At 40.2% G+C, this 22,862-nt stretch overlaps 1 protein-coding gene across 2 annotated transcripts in view; it reads left to right on the top strand.

Annotated features, from left to right (window-relative positions):
- The window catches only part of SETD7 (SET domain containing lysine methyltransferase 7), a 64,267-nt gene that overhangs the window by 2,224 nt on the left and 39,181 nt on the right, over nucleotides 1-22,862 (top strand). For both annotated transcript variants that reach the window (XM_025386143.1, XM_025386141.1), the window contains exons 2-3: nucleotides 8,864-8,993; nucleotides 22,362-22,563. In XM_025386143.1, the coding sequence (XP_025241928.1) occupies nucleotides 8,864-8,993; nucleotides 22,362-22,563 (332 nt within the window). The remainder of the gene's footprint in view (nucleotides 1-8,863; nucleotides 8,994-22,361; nucleotides 22,564-22,862) is intronic.

Genomic DNA, 22,862 nt, shown 5'->3' with positions numbered 1-22,862 from the left:
TCTCCACCTTTTTTTTTTTTTTGCTAGTTCTGAAAAAACGATGTGGGGACGTTATACAATCTCGTTGTTTGTATCATGGGATGTTATGATTTTGTAACAGCGAATACTGGAAAATACTCTTTAGTGTATTTATTTGGTTCCACTACATACAGTACGTCGTGATGTTTTTCAGTGTGGTGTGGTATGACACCAGAATGTTTTAAACCAAGCATGTGAGTAAATAATTTTTAGCTGTTTGTTGAATCTGGTTTCTGTCTGATTTGTATAAACACAAGTTCTGACGAAAGATAAAGAAAAAAGTGGCAACACTACAAATGCATAAGGATACATGGTTATTGTTACATTGGGAAAACTCAGTTTTAATATTTTCATAAACATAATTCCCTTTGCAGTGCTTCTGAGGTCTTAAGGGGAGATTAAGCAGACTAACATTTCTGAACTCTTGAAAAGTATTCAATATAATGCCAACATTAAAACTTATTTCTTCATCTAACTTCGAAGCCAATTAAAGAGTGTGTGGTTTTTGTTAAGAACATTTTCACCATGTTGTGAACTCACAGAGCTATTTATCTCTCTAATAAATAAAGCCCATGTTGGGGCTGACTGGAGCCCAGATACATTGATTGAGTTGATCCACAGGGAGCCTTCTCAGAAGTTAAAAGTTGTTGACTTCTTGTGCCTCCATGTTGTGAAAGATAAAGGAAAAATGATCTCAGATTGTTAGGGTTTGCTTTCTTTCTTCAACGTTTACTTTTACTTGTAAAAATTAAATACAAACCCTTGATTGCTGGTACTGTTCTCCGTGTTAAACCACATTCATTCCCCTTTGAAGCTGTTTACAAACATATGTCCAGTTGTCCACAGTCCTCAGGCTCCTTTGCAGACTGTGACCAAGAGCTTTAGAAATGTATCAGTGTTGTTTTCGTGAGACCATCCACTGGATTCGAAAACAGGGAAGTTTACATAAACAGGGATGGTTTTGTTTTATAGGGTAATCATCCACATTATTGTCCAAAATCAGAGCCCCCTTGAGAATGAGAGGGGCTATTAATAATGATGCTGGGACAAGTAGCTTAAGCCTTGAATGTCTGGGGCAATCTGGGACACATGGTCACTCAGTTGTAGCTAACTAAACAATTAGAGCAGCACAGAATCTTTAAAAGCCCCTAGAAGCATCTCAGGCTCTAACTTGCACAGTGCCAGGAGTGTGTGTGTGCACATGCAGTAAACTGTACCTGTGCCATGCACTCTTGTCCAGCCATTCTTGGCCTTGTGAGTGCTGTTTGCAATAGTCTTTACATAACATCTAACACTTACACAGGGGACTGGTATAAACTGCTTCTGCTCTTTCCCAAAGAGAAGCTAGTCTGAATATCTTAGTGTTTAAGTACCAACTAATCTACCTCTTTCCATAAACAGAGCCTCTGTTCTCAGTAGTTTCACTGTCATAGCTATTATTATCGTTGCTATAATTGTTTAGTTCTTATTAAGTGCAGGCTGTGTGCTAAGTGTTTCACAGACATTATCCATTCAGTCCTATTCAGTCTTATGAGGTGGGTACTAATATTATCCTAATTTTACAGAGGCGGGAACTGAGGCATACAGAAGTTAAGGACTAATCCAAGAACACTCAGTGAGGTGGAGAGACTGGCTTGGACTTCCAAAACGGCCCTCCACCAGACCAAACTGTCTTCCTACATTTTTTATTTTTAACGAGTTAGTCAAATTTATGAAACACTTGATAACTGAGTTTGGAAGCGACAGTTAAATATTATGTCAGTGCCATTTTTTTTTTTTTGTCACTATAACTCTGTAGAGGTTGGTTCTGATAGAGTTCAGTGACTTTCAGAAAAATGCCTTTGGGGAAAAAGAACTTAACCTGTGTCCTCTGCAATGGCTATCTTTTTCCTTCTTCATTAGAGATTTACTCTGGGGAAGAAATTAGTCTCTTCAGGACTTGAGTTTAAATGTCTTATATATCATGTGCATTTAGTTCTCTTTCACGGTATGATTGTAACTCTGGGGAAGTTCTGAACTCAGGGTGGACAAATCCCTGAGGTGAGGGGAGTGGCGGAGGCTGTGTCGAGAGAGTGTTCTGTGTACTGTGTTGGCTGTGCTCTTGTGAGAAGGCAGCAAGCCCTGGGCCTCAGAGAGCCTCAGAGGGCCTCAGAGCTCCACCTGAGCTCTGCTGTGGCTTTTGGAAAACACTTTGAGACACACTGGTTCAGTGAAGAGTGATGTTTAGTTTTCCAGTGTTATTCCTCTGGGCATCTGGGAACAGAATTTTATTATAGCATCTATTTCTTTGTCTACCCATAGATACAAAGATGAATATGATATGGTCTCTAATATAATTTCAAAGAAAAATAGCTATACAGATGAATGGTGACGGTTGAGAGGAAGTAAAAATTAGTCCAGCTTAGGGAAGTCAAAGCGGAAAGATTTTCCAGAAGAGGTGCCGAAGAGCTGAGTCAGGTTGCGAGGGGAACTTTGTGAGTGAAGACACAGAGGCATGGAATTCTGCGGGTGCACCCAGAGAACAGTCGTTCACTGCAACAGGGAGCTTACAAGGAGAAAAGCGAAGGGGAAGACAGGGAAGGGAGGCTGGATCACAGGCTGAGAGCATGGACTGTGTGCTGGAAGCCATGGAAGCTGTGGGGGCTCTTTAAAAAAGGGAATGACAGGATCAGGACTCCACTCCGGGAAGATTAACAGGCAGTAGCTAGCAGGACAGTCAGAGGGACTGACACAGCAGGTGGGGTACCTTGAAATCTCTTTGCAGTGGTCCAGATGCGCAGTTATGAGGGCAGGAAAAACAGAAGGGCCTGGAAATGTGTAGGAGACATGGAGGAAGAATGATTAAAAGGAGGAAATATCAGAACAAGGGACCAGAATGAAAACAAGCATCTCAGTGTTCCACTGCCACAACCCCCTCAAAATATTAAGATTGTTTTTTATTAACACTCCCCCTAATATCAGATTCTGCATGTCTCTACTAAGACAGCTCATGCTGGCCGGGCGCGGTGGCTCAAGCCTGTAATCCCAGCACTTTGGGAGGCCGAGGCGGGCGGATCACGAGGTCAGGAGATCGAGACCATCCTGGCTAACATGGTGAAACCCCGTCTCTACTAAAAATACAAAAAACTAGCCGGGCGTGGTGGCGGGCGCCTGTAGTCCCAGCTACTCGGAGGCTGAGGCAGGAGAATGGCGTGAAGCTGGGAGGCGGAGCTTGCAGTGAGCCGAGATCGCGCCACTGCACTCCAGCCTGGGTGACACAGCGCGAGACTCCGTCTCAAAAAAAAAAAAAAAAAGACAGCTCATGCCCTGTATCTAGGAAAAAATGCATATGAAGTGTATTGTAGCACCCTTTCTGTGTGGGCCACATATTAAAATTATGACCCTCACAACTAATAGTTGAACTCTTGCCAACAATTACCCTTAAAAATAAAATTATCCAAACTTGCATATATAACCCCGAATCTAAAATAAAAGTTGAAATAATATTTTGGAAAACCTAAAAAAATAAAAAAATTTTAAAAGACCAAAACGTCAAGCTATGTTTTTAAGAGTCAGTGATTGAATGCATCACAAGGAGGGCGTGTTCTTTGCATTAAACAGAATAAGCTTGCCTTTTATTATTGTTGTTTTTTGTTTTTCAATTTATTTATGTATTTATTTAATGAGATGGGGTCTCACTGTATTGCCCAGACTGGTCTCCTGGGCTCAAGAGATCCACCTTGGCTTCCCAAAGTGCTGGGATTACAGACATGAACCACCGCGCCCAGCCTATTATTGTTGGTTTTTTAAAGCAATGTTCTAGTCTACAAAACCAACGGTATGTGTGTAGGGTCTCTGGTTCTAAAGGAATTACTCGCACACCACTCTCAGATCTCTTGTGAGTAAGCCTGAGACATTAAGCAGCTGGGTGTCTGATCCAGAGGGAATTTACTTTGCTGAGATTGAGATGTACATTGCTGCTTAGAATATAGGCCTGACTCTTATCAGATTCAGGAAGAAGCTCCCTCAGAAGTAACTAGAGGGGAAAATTGTAACTTTCTATCTGTTCAATAGATAATAATCATAGAACAAAGTGAAAAAGTAGACTTGTGAACTGATACTTTTTTTCCTTTCTCTAACTTCTGTAAATATTTAAAATCATGCTACAGACAGATAACACAGAACATTAGCTTGGGCAACCTTATAAACACAGAGCAGTCATTCAAGTTAATTTTCCCTGTTGCTTGGGACTGGTATTCAGCCTGTGTTCAGTGGGAACTCGCCTGGAAGGCTGTTGGCTGACTTGGCGCATTTTACAAATTGACCTCATGCAGAGCAAGGAGGACTAGTGTTTCCCTTCAAGTTAGATAACACTTGGAAGAGATAAGACTTTGCAACCGGGATATGCTGTTGGAAATCTGGTGGTTGAATGATCTTCACCACAAATCCTTCTTCCACTTCCCTGCCGGGGACCTGGGGGTTCCTACCTTTTCAGAGGTACCTTCTTACCATCACCAAGGAAGAGTGTGTTCAACTAGTTTGCCAGTGTCTAGAATGGCAATTAAAGGATTTGGAGAAGGGGCTTTCAGTATTCATCAGCACATTCAAAGTGGTAATGTCTCTTGGGCAAGTCTTTTTTTTTTTTTTTTTTTTTTTGAGACGGAGTCTCGCTCTGTCGCCCAGGCTGGAGTGCAGTGGCCGGATCTCAGCTCACTGCAAGCTCCGCCTCCTGGGTTCACGCCATTCTCCTGCCTCAGCCTCCCGAGTAGCTGGGACTACAGGCCCGCCACCTCGCCTGGCTAGTTTTTTGTATTTTTTAGTAGAGACGGGGTTTCACTGTGTTAGCCGGGATGGTCTCGATCTCCTGACCTTGTGATCCGCCCGTCTTGGCCTCCCAAAGTGCTGGGATTACAGGCTTGAGCCACCGCGCCCGGCACTTGGGCAAGTCTTATAAAGCATTGGTGTCTTTATCTGTAAGATGAGAATATGGGAGACTGTTTTGAGGCTTGCATTTGATAACAGGAAAGCATATTACCCAATGCCAGATCATAGTAGGTTCATACACTTTTTATCCTCCTCTGTTTATCAGAACCTGTGCATTTTAAATTGACTTACTGACATGACAAAATATTACATGATCTTATTGTCCAAATATTACATGATCTTATTGGCATTTGAAAAAGAGTTATGTCAGACTCTGTTCTAGCACTAATGTTGAAAGAAGATGTAAGAGCACTGCAACCCAGTCTCTTCTCTTTCTCATGGAAAGTCTCTGTTATTGTTTTGGTTGTGGCTGCTGTTTTAGATATAAAGTTCTACTGCTAGGAAAACTACTCCAGGATGCTAAATATTCAGAGTGGAAGTCTTGAATGATCACAACCCTTAATCTCTAGTTCCTTTAATTGATCACACCCTAAGGATGTAAAGAAAACGAAACAAACCAGGAAGGGGCTCCTGCTGTCATCTAATAGATTTCAGAACTGTCTCACAACCAGCAATCTAAAAGCCTTTAGAATGACAGGGAGAGGTCGCACGTCCAAGCACCTCCTTAATGTGCAAGGTCACCAGAGTAATGGCCATCATTTGGTAGCTCTCCCCTGTCCTTGTCTCCCAAGAGATTAAGATGGTGATAGGGCTCCTCTTCATTTGCCTGTTGAAAGGCATTGAGGCCAGGTGTGGTGGCTCTTGCCTGTAATCCCAGCACCCAAAGCGGGTGGATTACTTGAGCTCAGGAGTTTGAGACCAGCCTGGGCAACACAGTGAGACCCTGTCTCTATAAAAAAATTTTTTAATTAGCCATTTGCGAGGCTGAGGTGGGTGGATCACCTGAAGTCAGAAGTTCGAGACCAGCCTGGCCAACATAGTGAAACCTCGTCTCTACTAAAAATACAAAAAAATTAGCTGGGCATGGTGGCAGGTGCCTGTAATCCCAGCTACTAGGGAGGCTGAGGCAGGACAATTGCTAGCACCTGGGAGGCGGAGGTTGCAGTGAGCCAAGATGGCACCATTGCACTCCAGCCTGGGCAAAAAGAGTGAAACTCTGTCTCAAAAAAAAAAAAAAAAAAAAAAAATTAGCCGGTTGTGGTGATGTCTACCTAAAGTCCCAGCTACATGGGAGGCTGAGGCAGAAGGATCACTTGAGCCTACAAGTTTGAGGTTACAGTAAGCTATGGTCTCATCACTGCACTCCAGCCTAAGTAACAGAGTGAGACCCTGTCTCTGAAAAATAAAGGAAAGAGGAAGAGAAAGAGGGAAGGAGGGAGTGAGGTAAGAAAGGAAGAAAAGGAGGGAAGGAGGGAGGGAGGCAAGGAAGAAGGAAGGAAGGAGGGAGGGAGGGAAGGAAGGAAGGAAGGAAGGAAGGAAGGAAGGAAGGAAGGAAGGAAGGAAGGAAGGAAGGAAGGAAGGAAGGATTCTTCATGGAGTGGAGTTGACATTTTTGTTGTCGTCTCAACTGGGATCAGTACTATCCTCCAAGGGCTTATAGTATGTTATATCACACTTGCAATTTTCCCTAATATCTAAATTCCATTGCTGAGGGTGCACCTTCAGTGTTTTATTCAGAAATAGGACAGGGCTGAAGGAAGGTAGAAATTAATTATATTGGAAACTTTTTCCTTAGTGTTCAGATTTATGGTAATTCTCTCAATCTAAAGTGGAATAACAAATTTTATCAAACATAAGCTTTTAAAACTGTGAAATATGTGAACTGTTTTCTATGATGAAAGCATTTTCAACAAGTTAATAAATGCTCTAGTATGAGGCTAAACTGATTATTTGGATATTAATACCTAAATCAAAAGTAGGACACTGAATTTATATGCCTAAATTTAACTTGATCGCAACAACATTTCACTAAAAAAAGCTCTTAGCAATACACTGAGTGGCTTTTTTTAATGAAAAGAGAAAAGTAAATTTACTTTATTTCAATGAGAGAAATGGCATCAGATATTTAGAAAATAATTGTCCAAGTGATTTCATATGACTCAAATGTCATTGAATTTATGTCATGTACAGTTCGTTTTTGAGCGAGAGGAAAGCAATTATGGCCTAGTTCCATTCTGACCATTAATTTCCTGGTCCTTTCCTCTTTTGTGTTAAGAGGAAGGGATCCATACTGATTATGATTTATTTAAGTAGATGTGTCTTATTGTAAGATGTTCTTGGTAACCCATTATATACAGAGTCAGATGTAGCAATAAAACACTGTATTTGTTTGCAGCTATTTTGTTTATGTAATTAATAATACAAATAAAAAGCATATTTATTCTTTTTGTTGTTGTTGTTGAGATGGAGTTTCGCTCTTGTTGCCGAGGCTGGAGTGCAGTGGCACAATCTTGGCTCACTGCAACCTCTGCTTCCTGGGTTCAAGCGATTATCCTGCCTCAGCCTCCTGAGTAGCTGGGATTACAGACGACTGCCACCATGCCTGGCTGACTTTTTGTATTTTTAGTAGAGATGGGGTTTCACTGTGTTGGCCAGGCTGGTCTCAAACTCCGGACCTCAGGTAATCCACCTGCCTCAGCCTCCCAAAGTGCTGGGATTATAGGCGTGAGCCACCACAGCCGGCCGCATATTTATTCTTTATGAGAGTGTGTACTTACCATCTTTTCCAAGGGCTAATATTCCTTTATCATGTTAGAATAAATTATTTTAGGAGACTAAATATTTCATTGTGGTAGTATGGTTTGTGTTTCCTTTTATGTCTGTGAGCCATCTGGAAGCTACATTTCAATGTTTAATGTCCCTGCATTAGACGCAGTGTTTAATGTTTTCATGCCTTTTCTCTCCATGGCCCAGGTTGTTACCCCAAGAAAAAGCCAGTAGAATAACTACTGCCTTCATTTTCACCCACCTCTGCAAAATCAGCTCACCAGAATGATTGGGAAGACACCAATAAGGTGATTCCTGGGTTTTGTAAAACATGTAGATAGTAATAAAAAGTGTAAACATTGACTGTAAATGTCAATATTAAACTATACCAATCTTTGACCTAGGAAGAACCAGTGACTTAAAGGTCCATGTAATAACTTCTGCTGATAATCACAATCATTGCTTAAATGACCATGTGTATACTCTGGCTCCATTTAAAATACAAGCCCTCTGACACACAATGGTGGAAGGTATATGATAAGGTTATTACTAAACATTCAAAGCTGAAGATTTTGTAAAGTAAAGCAGTAGGTTTAAGGTTAAGCTCAAGTTTAAGGTGAGAAGGACTCCAGGTTTCTGTGTTTGTACAATGAGCTGTATAACTCTTAGGGCAGTTTTAAAGATATGACTGTGTCCTTCGTGTGAATATAACAATAACAGTGAGATTTTCAGACTGGCTAGCAGTCCTCCACATCATATTATAGAATGATATATAAAATCATATTGCATACTTAATGTTCTAGAATTAGATAATTTATTCCAATGACTGCGTATGTGGCAATTGACTATAAAACAGTGGAATCTCAACCACACTTCAGTTAAGCATGAGAGATTGGAGGCATCAATTCCAAATATGAGGACTCTCGGGAGAGTACTTGGTAAATTGTGACATGCCCTGCAGAGGATATTACTGATAATGACTCTCAGTTCCAGGTAAAAAGCAAGCTTATTTAAAATTCATATTCTGGAATGTGTCTAAGTCTGTTCTGGACCTATCAGTTCACAAAGTGTACGTAACAATCAGTTTGGTACTGCTGGTGCTGATGAGGTGAGAAACCTTTGCACGCTGTCTGTCCTTTCGTGCCACGGAGGGGACCCTTTGGCAGCTGGAGGGGAGTTGGGCATAGGACTTGTCTTGCAGCATGTGAATGCTTAGACGTCAGATGGGAGGAGCACTGACGATGTTAAAGTTTGCCTTGTGGTTCCCTTTCTCCAGGACACCTGGATGATGACGGATTACCACACGGGTTCTGCACAGTCACCTACTCCTCCACAGACAGATTTGAGGGGAACTTTGTTCATGGAGAAAAGAACGGACGGGGGAAGTTCTTCTTCTTTGATGGCAGGTAGCACTCACAGTTTTATTTTGTTCTTTGGGGGGTACTGAATTATTTTATGTTAAGGAATAATACAAATGAAAGAATTCAAGTGGAAGTTTTTCTACAATTTATACAATGGGTAAAATTAACCCCTACCTGTAGGCACTGCTTTGGTGACTGGGGACGTCACCCTGTGGTTATGGGGAAGCCAACCTAAGGCTTAGCTCTTGTCATCACTGTCTCCCAGACTGTGTTTGGCCAGAAGATACCAGATTCAGGGGCCCCCATCTTGCATAAGTAGGTTACATGGTCACCCAATTCTTTGATGGATTTCACTTCATCATTCCAGCAGCACATCTCCCTGAAGTCACACAAGTGGGGATCGTTTTTGTCAGTGGCCAGTTTGCACAGTTCCAGTAAAGTCAGATTCTTGCTTTTTTCCAAGGGTCACACACACTCCATTGCATTCAGCACACTCTGCCAGATGTCACAGTCTGGCATCTTAGCACCCTGAAGGAAGATTCTGCCACCTTGTTGGTTCTTCTGCTTCATCGGTTTCTCAGCTTGTTGCCTCTCCTCATGAGATTGATGAAAAAATGCTTGGCAAAGTTCTTCAAAGCCACATCATTGCAGTCCCAGTAATAAGACATAAACAGGTACACACAGGAGGGCAACTTTCTAGACTTCGGTTTTTTAAATGCCTGTCTTTGGGATAATTGATCTTTTTGTGTGATAATTTAATACTAATGTCAGAACTATGATTTTCCACAGTGTACCTCTAGTTAAAGTATTTTTCAGAGCAGGATTTCTTTTATTTTACTCTCATCCCCTGTCTGAGGACGCTGAGAGGCAGAGGCTCCTTACTCGCTGGTGACAGATAGGAATGGCTATAGGACATTTTTCTTTCAAGAAGAGATGGGGTTGCCCTGGCCCAGCTTCCCAACAATGACTTTTAGGCCCTGTCAGCTTCAGGAGCAGAGAGTGACCATGTGAATTTCTCAAGCATTTAGTGGAATTCAGAGCCGCAAAAGGGCCAGCTATTTTCAGACCCGTTGATTGGGTAAAACGGAAACAGACTTCACCAAAGCAGGTTATAGGATTCTGTGGAATACCACACCACTTACTAAACTCCTGACATTGGTAATAGGCCAAAGCTTCCTTTGGGAAAGAAAATGTCTAAGCTGACAACTGAAGGGTGATGGCAGGAACTGGTAAGTGATCCAGAATCGCTTTTCTGTAGGCAAAGTGGGTTGTTTTAAAGGGGGTAACATTACTTAGGCTTTCGATGATCTGATGCAATGAGGGGTAAAAAAAGCAAAAAAAACCCTCTACATAACTTTTATAAAATTGCATTTTAATTATAATTCCAACCTTCATTTTCCCATTGCCCCCAACCCCACCTTTTTGTAAAGCAGGGTTTTGCTTACAAACTGTAAATTTTAAATGGTCAGATATTTTACTTCCTTTCTTTTGGGTGGATACTTGAGTGCCATAGAGGCTCCTTTCAATATGTTGGTATGGGCCTGGGCATGTTGGCTCACGTCTGTAATCCCAGCACTTTGGGAGGCTGAGGTAGGAGGATTGTTTTAGCCCAGGAATTTGAGAAATGACCGGGACAACATAGTGAGACCCTGTCTCTGCCACCAGGTGTAGAGACCCTGGGACCTGTGGTCCCAGCTGCTGGGGAGGCTGAGGCAGGAAGATTTGTTGAGCACTCCAGCCTGGGTGACAGAGCAAGACCCTGTTTCCAAAAAAAAAAGTTGGTATCAGTGCTTTTCTCTCCTATGACTTCTTTAACCTATCCAGAGGGAAACTTTTCCTGCCCCATTTCCACTGCAATTTTTTATAGCTCTTTTTTTCTGAAAAGTGTCACTTTTAACCTGATTCTGCAAATTTTTTTGTTCATTCAACAAGTACATATTTATGTAAATGTCTCTTTCATCTCCAAGGACAGAGGTTTCCTTGAGGGCAGAATCTGTGTCTATTACGTCTTTTATGCTTCATAGCACTTTCTCCTAATTTGATACTAAAGAGAAGTCCTTCCTAAGTGAGAGTGGGAGCTGAAAGAGAGGGTAGAATTCACCCAGAACACCCCCCACCCGCCATGCAAACACACACACACACACACACACACTTTAAATCTGGTAGTTTGATGATGATCGCCAGTAACTGATTGACTCTTTGGGAAAACAGTCCAGCAGATTTGTCTGAATTTGGTGTTGGTTACCTGCTTGCTTTATGGGGCAAATACTCAGAGTACTGATGGGCTAGACTAAACTTCTGAACCAGTGTGCCGAGAATGAGCTACTTGTTAGCTTCAAGATGCTGAGCCCCTCAGCCCTAGGGTAAGATAGCCAAGTGGGGCCTGAGACTTCCTGAGCACCTGTCTTCTCATGTCCGGCTAGTAACTTCTACCCCCAAACAGCTTCATCCGCTTAACCTAGTGTGTCAGACAAATGCATTAATTTGCAAGTGTGTCATGATATGAACAAGCTGAAGCACCAGGCCAAGTTGCAGCACTAGCCCAGTTACTATCTATAGGCTAGAAATACATTAAATGATTTTTTTTTTTCCTTTTGAGGCACTAATTCACTATTTTTTTTTTTTTGAGATCAATTCTCACTCCGTTACCCAGGCTGGAGTGCAGTGCCATGATCATGGCTCACTGCAGCCTCAACCTCCCTGGACTCAGGTGATCCTCCCACCTCAGCTTCCTGAGTAGCTGTGACTGCAGGTGCGTGCCACCACGCCAGGCTAATTTGTTTTGTATTTTTTATAGAGATGGGTTTTTGCCATGTTGCCCAGCTAGTCTCAAACTCCTGAGCTCAAGTGATCCACCCGCCTCAGCCTCTCAAGTGCTGGGGTCACAGGCCTGAGCCATTGCGCCCAGCCTAACCAGTTCACTAATTTTTTTTTTTTTTTTTTTGAGACAGAGTCTCGCTGTCTTGCCCAGGCTGGAGTACAGTGCTGCGATCTCGGCTCACTGCGAGCTCCGCCTCCTGGGTTCTCGCCATTCTCCTGCCTCAGCCTCCTGAGTAGCTGGGACTACAGGTGCCCGCCACCATGCCCAGCTAATTTTTTTTCTTTTTTTTTTGTATTTTTTTTGGTAGAGATGGTTTCACCTTGTTAGCCAGGATAGTCTCGATCTCAATCTCCTCACCTCGTGATCCACCCGCCTCAGCCTCCCAAAGTGCTGGGATTACGGGCGTGAGCCACCGTGCCTGCCCAATTCACTAATTTTTATATCTACCACTCAAACACCTGTGAAGATGTTGATTAAATAGAATCAAGGAAAAATAGTGTTAGCGAGGACCTCAAGAGATTATCTTGGTTATCTTCAGGTAGATGAGAGTTAATACCTTAAGGGGAAAATGTCAGTATTATTGGTTTTATTACACATGATGTAACAATGTGGTGACAGGATCTCAAAAGGTTGTCGTCATCTTCTTAAACCCAAATACTGATCACATTACCAGGCATCTGCTAAAAGGATTTGCTGTAAAAATTAGTAAGAGAGTCTTACAACTGAAAAAAAGGCCAACAATCTACCAGGGTTTTCTAAGGCAGATGTGGGATTTGATTATGGATAAGTCAGTTGTTTCTACATGAAGTAGTTATTATTATATTTGTCTATTAGTTTTTCTCCCTGTTCCCACCCCCGGCTTTTAGGGCCTGATGTGTTGGGTAAAATTAAGTGGGAATGCTTTGCCTTTATTGTCAGTCATCAACCTTTGGTCTGGAAAAATTCCTTAAAAGAGGCTGGTATTAGGTTTTGAAATAAGCGAGGAGACAAAAGCTTTGTATTGAAGAAAGTTGTTGAAACCTGTTATGCTGGTTTATGTCCCATCAAAGAGTTCGTCTGCAATTGTGGGAACCTATGTTTGGAAAGAGACAAGGAAAATCACAGTGTAGTAACAGAAGACTTGGCCTAAGTATTCTAATCTTATATGAAAACTGAACCCCAGTATATTATTTATGAGAAGTATCCAAACAAATATAAACATATCCAGAAAATTCTAGAATCAGTGTTTCCCTTGACATCGAATGAGATAAATCTGAATAAGAATTTCAGATACCCAGATAACCAGGCAAAATGGCCCTGTGAAATTTTAAAACCAAATTTGTAAATAGAAGCAGAATATTTTATTTTGTTTTTAAATTGCAAACATAACAAATGCTTAGTGGAATAAAAAAAACTTCAAATTCAGAAATGTAAAAAGTGAAAGTGCTCCCCCTCCTTTTTTTAACCCCAACCTATGCCATAGAAGTAATTACTATTGGCAGAGAATTTGCGCTTCTTAACTAAATATATTCAAGGTAAAATATAGAAATAGCTATTTTTAAAGTTTTATTTTAATTGACATGTAATTGTCCATTTTTCTGGGGTAAAGTGTGATGTTTTGATACATAAATACATTGTGTAATGATCAATCAGGGCAATTAGCATATCTGTCACCTCAAAGATTCATCATTTCTTTGTGGTGAGAACATTCAAAATCCCCTCTTCTAGCTATTTTGAAGTATACAATATATTATTATTGACCGTAGTCACCCTATTATGTAATAGAACACCAGAACTTATTCCTGCTATCTAACTGTAACTTTGTACCTGTTGACCAACCTCTCCCCGTCCTTCCTTCCTGCCTTCTTTTCCCCAGCCTCTGTTAACCACTGTTCTATTCTCTACTTCTGTAAGATCAGCTTTTTCAGATTCCCAACATACAAGTGAGATCATGCAGTATTTGTCCTTTTGTGCTTGGCTTATTTCACTTTACATGATGTCCTCTAGGATCATTCATATTGTCACAAACGACAGGATTTTGTTTTGTTTTTATGCTGAATAGTATACCATTGTGTACGTGTATACCACATTTTCTTTATCCATTCATCCATTAATGGAAACTTGGGTTGATTTCATATCTTGGCTGTTGTGAACAGTGCAATAAACATGAAAGTGCAGATACCTCTTCAACATACGGAAGAAATAGCTATTTATTTCTAAATCAGTTTAAATAGCCAAAATGTACATTGTTTACCTGTTCACAACTGTCTCAGATTCAGAATGTTTGCTAGTTTTGAGATCATAATACTTACTCTTCTCTTCATTATATGACAAAATGTGGAACAGAAAAGCTAAGTTACTACAACCAGCTTATTAAGTCAGAAACCTAAAATCAGAATACTCATGCTTTACCAACGGTTTGCCCTACAAATAAGGAATGAATGAGAACATAACCTTGTTTTTAAAATTGTTTTTTAAGCAGCTATTGTGTCCATTCCCACCTCCTCTGTTAAAAGGAAAGAAGAAAATTATCCTGAGATTCAGTAACTGGGACTTCTTTACATCCACCCTGGTCCCGAGATAAAGGAATTTATGCAGCGCGGTGACAGGAATCTTGAGGCTTTGCTGGTGTGGATCTGGAGTCTGTCTGGCACTGGTGGATTTGCTGGAGTACCATGGGATGTGATGAAAACATGTAGTGTTCAAAATATTTTGATACACACATCTCTAATTTTTATACTAATCTTCGACTCTGGATGTTTATTTTCATGTATCTTTCCTAATTGTTCTTATTTTGACCATGATTTATGAACCTAAAGGCAAGACTTTTCCCAATCCTAGAATGGTAACAAGAAAGAGATATTTCTTCAGACTGGCTTTGCGGGGGCTGCGGAATACTAGGGTCCTGTGGTTTTTAGCCTAATTATGAAGTGGAGATTAGGTAATTCATTCAGCTTTATTTGTTTATGTTGTTGATGCCTCTCCTTCACATGCCAATTAGATGTTAAAGGATTTACTACTCCATGGCTTCTTTCTCCTGTGCCCAAGTCCTTTTCTGATGTTGTTTGGCTACATTTGCCAAGAGGGCTCCTTGTAATTTATCACTGGCCAAAATAACCTAAGCAAGGTCACCCGTCTCATGAGCCACTGAGAAAGGATGGCATTCTCCAGGTGTCAAGTCTATGCAGGATTTCTTGTGTTTAGTTTTCAGAAAGTGCTTGATCACAATTCAGAGAAATTAGAGTTGGATCGGACTTCTGAAGTCATGCATTCCAACCTCCCACACGAGGTAAAAGTTTCTTTTGTGTTCCTGACAGTCCTCTAGCTTTTGTTGGAACCAACCCCAGCAAATATATTCATCTGTATTCCAACAAACAGTTCTGATTGAGGAAAAAAAATTTTGTGACATGCAAGAAGAGAGTGCAAATGAAGTGGATAACATTGAATAACAACGAGAGTGCAAATGAAATGGATAACATTGAATAACTACCATTTCTTCAACACTGGACACATACATGGTCTTGATAACAATCTAGGAGGCGGGTTTTATAATCCCATTTGACATACGAAGAAACTAAGGCACAGAGTGGCTAAATAACTTGCCCCAGGTGACCTAGTTAAAAATGATTGGAGCTGAGACTCACACCAAGGCGAATTCAATTCTAGAGCCAACCTTCTCTTTCACTATATCTGCTACCATCTTCCAACTTGAAGCAGGGAAATAGCTGTGGGCCTAACTGCCTTTCTTCCATTCTTTAATTTTCCTTGAAGTTACTCATCAGCCATAGTTGTGAAATGTTACAAAGAGTCCTGGAGTGAATTCAGTTATGTTCTTGTAGGGGCCTTAACAACTTGGGAGGAGCTTGGAAGACTGGCAGAAAGTTTTCCTGAGGAATCAATTCCGAAGAATTCTGTTCTAGCTATTTGGCCCCCCTGACCTTTATTTTCTTAATTTGCAAAATGGAGATAATTGTAGCTGCTTTTCAGGATTGTTGTGATTGAATGAGAAAACCTGTAAAGACCCTTAAAGTGTAGGACACTTAGAAGGTGCTCAGGGGAAAGGATAGATTATTATTTTATCATTGTTGTTGTTACTATTATTGTTAATAATTATTAGGAGAGTGTCTTAGTCAGTTTGGGCTGCTATAACAAATTCCATAGACTGGGTGGCTTAGACAACAGAAATTTATTTCTCACAGTTCTGGAGGCTGGACTTTCACAGTTCTGGACTTCCCAAGGCCAAGATCAGGACACCTACACTTTGTATCTGTCGAGGGCCCACTTCCTAGTTTGCAGATGTCCATCTTCTCAATATCCTCACATGGCGGAGAGTAAAGGGAGAGAAAACAAGCTTTCTGATGTCTTTTTATAAGGGCATTAATCCCATTCAAGAGGGCTCTTCCCTTGGGACCAAATCACCTCCCAAAGGCCCTACCTCTTAATACCATTATATTGGGTGTTAGGAGTTCAACACAGGAATTTGGGGAGACACAAACATTTAGTCCGTAGCAGAAAGTTTTCTTTAGGTTTGTTTTTAGAAAGCAAAACTAAATTTCATTACTTTTCAAATATTTTACTGTTATTTTGAGGCTTTATAATAATTAGATCTATAGTAGACTCGTAGATCTTCTCTTAAAAGATTAAAAAAAAAAAGAAAACCTTCAAAGATAGCCAGTACATTATATTATATGGAAGCATCAGAGTTCTCCATCAAACTTGCTGCAACACCTTGGAAGAAGTTGAAGTTTCTGACTGGAAATAGTTCTAGCAGATGGGTTGGATCTCCTGTTGCTGCTCTTCGCTTAGTTTGCAGTGTTTCAAAAGATCATATATATTGTTATATAAAATAATTCCTAAAATAATGTTTTCATACTAAGGGTCACAATTCAATTTGGTTAGAGATGGGAGTTTAAGGAGTGATGATTCATTTTTTAAATTTCCTCTTGGTTATTGTATTGCTAGGGCTGACAAAAGGAAGGGAACACAGTGGAAGGAAGGGAACAGAATTTAGGCCCCAGGAGGCGGAAAGTCCAAAACCTTCTAGACCCCAGAACCATGAAGAAAAGCCAACACTGTTAAATCTCCAAGAACAGTTTTCTATATTCAAATACTAACAGGAATTTTTTATGAAAATACAGCAATATCTGAATAAAATACAGATATGTAAGTCTAGGAAATACAGATATGTAAGTCTAGGAAAACAACTATAGAATTTCTCCATTTCTTTGTAAGTCAGATTTCTTAATTTAACTGATTTCTCGAAATTTAACTGCTAAGTACAAGAGGTTGGATAAAACAGGCAAAATTAGTCTATGTGCAGAAAAAGAAATTTAATTAAAATTTATGTTTTAATTTCCTCAACATTTTCTAGTTGTTTGATTCAGATGATGGTACCAGAAAAGTCAAAGAATTGCAAGACCATTTTTGTAATTTCTTAACATGCTAAAGAATCTGCCAAGATGTTGAAAAGAACTTTAAATACAAGTTAAGCACGTTAAGAACATTCTGTATAGTATGATCCCATTTTTATTAAAATAACAAAAACAAAAGGTAGGAAAATGCATGGTATAGAAATGAGGAGAGTGGCCGGGTGTGGTGGCTCATGCCTGTAATCCCAGCACTTTGGGAGGCTAAGTCAGGTGGATCACTTGAGGTCAGGAGTTCAAGACCAGCTTAGTCAACATGGTGAAAACCCATCTCTACTAAAAATGCAAAAATTAACCAGGTGTGGTGGCACACACCTGTGATCCCAGCTACTCAGGAGGCTGAGGGAAGAGAATTGCTTAAACCCAGGAGGCAGAGATTGCAGTGAGCCGAGATCGTACCACTGTATTCCAGCCTAGGCAACAGAGCGAGACTTCATCTTAAAAAAAGAAATGAAAAAACTCTTAAATATTATATGTGAAATTGGGGAAGAGGACTGAGAATTTCTACTTTCTGCATCTTAGTATTGCTTGAGTTGCTTTTTATGTGTTTGTTTTACAGTGAACACATATTGCTTTTTTTTAGAGGCACTTATTTTCTTCCAGTCAATTGGATCACTCATAAATTATTGCAGATAGGAATTTTTCTTGCTTATTCTTTAAAAATAGATTTAATGCAGTTTTATAAATTTCTTTATCTATTTCAGTGTTTCATAACTGTTTCTTTGATGATGCTTTTTAAACCCAGTTTTTTAGTAGGAAGCTTGCCATCATACACATGAATATGCATGTTTAATAATAATAGCTGTTCTTTATTTAAGCAATCACTATGTGCCAGACCATATTCTAAGCATTTGATATGTATTAACCCATTTAACCCTTATAACAATGCTCTGAGTAGTCCAATTTACAAATGAAGAAATGAAGCATAGGAAGTTTAAGAAACTTTGCTCACGTACAGCCTATAGGCATATCGAATTCATATAAATAATGCTCCCTGCACTTGAATAACACTGTCATGTTCCTTCTCAATCTTCTCTTCTCAATGCAAAATGATCCCGCTTTCCATTTCTATTCTTTTGCTTAGGAATTATCAATATGAAGTTCATATGTTAGGAGAGGGATACGTGGATGCATATTTCCTAATTTGTTCCCATAAAGGGCTTACAATCTAGTTAGAGAAATAGGACACATAAATTTAACATCAATAAAGACGTGGAGTGTTCTGTAATAGTACATGCCTAGGCTCCGATGAGTAATGTGCACGGCGGGGCTGCCAAGATCAGGATAGATTTACTTTGTAGGAAAATGAGGCTCCCTGCGGATGATGAGTAGGCTCTGTTTAAGACAGTGACCAGCAGACTTGCTCTGAAACCCAGCTCTCAATCCAGTTTCACCAAGAAACATTAGAAGGCTATTTCTATGTACCCACTTTTCAAATATGACCAGATATTAACATTTTAATGGATACAAAATAATGTCATTTTCCCATGGCTTCTTTCTTTTTTCTTTTTCTTTTCTTTCTTTTTTTTTTTTTTGAGATGAAGTCTCCCTCTGTTGCCCAGGTTAGAATGCAGTGGCAAAATCTCAGTTCACTGCAACCTCTGCCTCCTGGGCTCAAGCAATTCTCGTGCCTCAGCCTTTGGAGTAGCTGGGATTACAGGTGCCTGCCACCATGCCCAGCTAATTTTTGTATTTTTAGTAGAGAGGGGGTTTCACCATGTTGGCCAGGCTAGTTTTAAACTCCTGACCTCAGGTGATCCTCCTGCCTCAGCCTCCAAAGGGCCAGGATTACAGGCATGAACCACCATGCCCGGTCTTTTTTTTTTTTTTTTTTTGAGACAGATTCTCGCTGTCACCCAGGCTGGAGTGCAGTGGCACGATCTCCGCTCACTGCAACCTCTCCCTCTTGGGTTCAAATGATTCTTGTGCCTCACCCTTCTGAGTAGCTGGGATTACAAGCATGTGCTACCACCCCTGGCTAATTTTTGTATTTTTAGTAGAACTGGGGTTTTACCATGTTGGCCAGGCTAGTCTTAAACTCCTGGCCTCAAGCAATCCACCTGCCTTGGCTTCCCAAAGTGCTGGAATTACAGGCGTGAGCCACTGCACCCAGTGGCTTCTTTCTTTTTCGATAGAAAAATGCCAGAAATTTCAGAATAGTCATTATTAGCCCACAATTATTTTTGTTTTCAATGAAGAAAAAAGAAAAGAAAAAAAAGTCATAACCTTTTTTTCCCCCTGGCTGTCCTTAAGGATTTTAAACGTTTCCTCACATATGTTTTATGGAAAGCAAGGAAAAATATAGTGTGGAAGCTAAGCTATATAAAGGTCAGTGAGTAAACTTTCAATATGAGCAGAGCTTTTTAGAGCAGGGATAAGCAAACTTTTTCTGTATGTGGTGAGAGTAAAATCGAGGCTCTGTAGGCCACATACGGTCTCTGCTGCAGCAATTCAACACTGCTCTTGTAGTATGAAAGCAGCCATAGAGGATGTAGAAAGGAATATGCATGGCTTTGTTCCAGTAAACTTTATTTACAAAAACAGTCAGCAGACCATAGTTTGCCAGCCTCCTCTGGAAAGAGCAGTTAGAGAGAAAGGTAGTGCCTTGAATGCCAGTCTAAAAAACGTATATTTTATTTCCTCAACGACAGAGGATTTTAAAGACATCACTTTTTCTTACCCTGAAGAACCCAGTTTATCTGTTTAATATGCCCCCTTTTGTCATCAGGTTTCATCCAAGTTACTATTAAAAGTTGCCAAGCAAGCTAAGCTGTTGCCTCAGGCAGATGGCTGAAACAATAATGCAGTAAGATTTGCTTTCCAATGCCCTAAGAATTTGCATTTGTGTACCTTGAGTCAGTTGGGCTAAGAGGGAAATAGCAGTTTGTTCTTCTTACTCTAACAGATACATGAAGATGGGCTCCACGGGTAAGGGAGGTTAGGACAAGCCACTGAATACAGTTGGGGGAAATGTCTGCAAGGCCATATTATTTTTTGTCTGATTTGCAAGACTTATGTCTTGTAGATTTGATCATAACCCTCAGTAATATTGGCAGACTAGTCTGTCAGGAAGTAATTCTACCCAAACTCACACAGGAACATTTTGAATACTGCTGAGAATCCAAAGTCAATAGGGTTGCCAGGATGAGCAAATAAAAATCTAGTTAAATCCAGGACACCCAGTTAAATTGGAATTTGCTCAACAAAAAAATGTAAGTATAATTATGTCCCATTCACTATTTGGAACATACATAAACTAAAAAATTATTTGTTGTTTATCTGAAATTCAGACTTAGCTGGGAATCCTGTATCATAACTGGCAATCCTAAAAATGAAGATAAATGAATAAATAGTTTCTTGCACTACATAAATTACATCATTATGTCACTTGATTAGTAACCTTCACCAAGGATTTTTTTTTAATTGTGGGAGTCTAATGACAGTTGAATCTCATTACTTCCAACCTCACTGTTTTAGAATTTTGATTATTTATGCAAAAGCTATGCTAAAGTGTACTTTATTCTCTTCATGAATTTAGGAAGCCTATTTGTCATTGATAGTACAAATAAAACTGAAAGAAAACTATTTATCTCCTTGGGAGACTACAAATACTGTAATTACCTTTTAACCAGAAGCTATCGTTGTTTAGAATGTGCTTTTCATTTAATAATTATAGATCATTCTCAGTTATTCATTGAAATAAGTCAAGACTTTACCAGGCAGAGTCAGGTGCAGCCACTTAAGTCCTCATGGCCCTCTTTGCATCCCATCTGCTCCAGTTCACAGTGTGTCTTGCCAGTCTCTCCTATACCATTGTGTTTGTTTTGTTCCTTATCTCCTCTAGAGCCTCACACAATGCTTGCTACTGAGAAGGCACACTATAGATGTTGACTAGTTGTGGCTGGGAGGCCGAGGTAGGTGGATCCCTTGAGCCCAGGAGTTCAAGACCAGCCTATGTAACATGACAAAACTTCATCTCTACAAAAAATACAAAAATTAGCCAGGTGTGGTGGCGCATACCTGTGGTCCCAGCTACTTGGGAGGCTGAGGTAGGAGGATGGCTTAAGCCCCAGGAGCTCAAGGCTGCAGTGAGCCTTGATCATGCCACTGCACTCCAGCCTGGGCGATAGAGCAAGATCCTGTCTCAAAAAAAAAAAAAAAATTTACTAGTTGAATTAATGAATAAATGCTACCTGCCTCTGTTAAAATAAACAAGCTGTCTTTGTTTCAAAATTTTCTTACATTTTAAATTTTAAAGATAATTTGAGTTGGTCTTTCCTTATTCCAAATTTTAGTACTTAAAGGGAATTTTGGGTAAAGTTAGTTTCATTTCATAGGGCCTTTCAGAGGCTAAGAATGAAAACATGTTCTTGAACTTGCAAATGTGTATTACAAGGAGAGAGATGGAGAAGTACTGGTAAAGTCACCGTGAGCACTCCTGTGAGCTTTCTTCTTGTGTAGGACCGTGGGTCTCAAACTATCAGGATATTAGCAGGGTAGAGCCTGCAGTCTTCCTTACTTGCCCCTGCTAGCCATGATTATGGATGTATGTATATGTATACACACACACATACACATGTACATACATAGATATACATACATACATAGATATACTTAAATAAATCCCCATATGTCTTCCAAGGAGATGGAAGTATTGTATCACTACCAATTATGGCTATCACTGATAAATAATATATTAGTGACTTGAAACAAATATGTAGACATTCACACACTTTGAGCCACATTTGTATCATTAGAGATTACTGTATACAAGCCATCTGAAAGACCCTTGAGAACTACCAGTGAATTCTGGAGCACTCTTGAGGGAAATTAGACATGAATGGTTTGTGTATGGAACAGGTAACATCAGAATTTCTATTGCCTGGAAACATATTCAAGTGAACTTGTTCTTAGTTTCCATCAGTAGCTTTTTTCTTCTCTATTTTCTCCAGCAGAGTAAACGGATTCCCAGGAACTGTGAGATTAGGTATTAAATCTCCATCTTTCTTCTCAGTCTTACCCATGTCCCTGAAGCATCTTTCCCTAGCAGTCGATAATTTAGGAGGCTGCACTGAATCCATGTCAGGGCTGACACAACTGGGCATGCAGTTCCTTGGATATGATCCTTTCTTCTAAGAGAGTCGAGTCAGGTCTGACTATTCCTTTTTGTTTTTCCTTTCCTCACAGCACCCTGGAAGGTTATTATGTGGATGATGCCTTGCAGGGCCAGGGAGTTTACACTTATGAAGATGGGGGAGTTCTCCAGGGCACGTATGTAGACGGAGAGCTGAATGGTCCAGCCCAGGAATACGACACAGATGGGAGACTGATCTTCAAGGGGCAGTATAAAGATAACATTCGGCATGGAGTGTGCTGGATATATTACCCAGTAAGCCGTGTGACTGTTCACTCTGCTGGAAAGTAACATATTGTGACTCTTCACAATGAAGAGTAAAATGTATTCTGTGTTAGAACTTGGGAGCTGTGAAACCTGAGAGTCACCATAGCTGACGCCAAGAGTTTATGAGGCATGGCCTCTCACTGTTACTCACTATTGGCTTAGATTGTTGGCCCTTGAATCCATTATTAATTATTTTTCAGCATTGTTTTGGAAAGGAGTAATTAATCATGATTAAAACAAATTGGGACAAATTGGTTTTATGGTATCACTAATAAAGGCAAAATACA

The sequence above is a fragment of the Theropithecus gelada genome, chromosome 5, assembly GCF_003255815.1.
Source record: "Theropithecus gelada isolate Dixy chromosome 5, Tgel_1.0, whole genome shotgun sequence".
NCBI classification, from domain to species: domain Eukaryota; kingdom Metazoa; phylum Chordata; class Mammalia; order Primates; family Cercopithecidae; genus Theropithecus; species Theropithecus gelada.
This window is presented reverse-complemented; position numbering and strand designations above follow the sequence as displayed.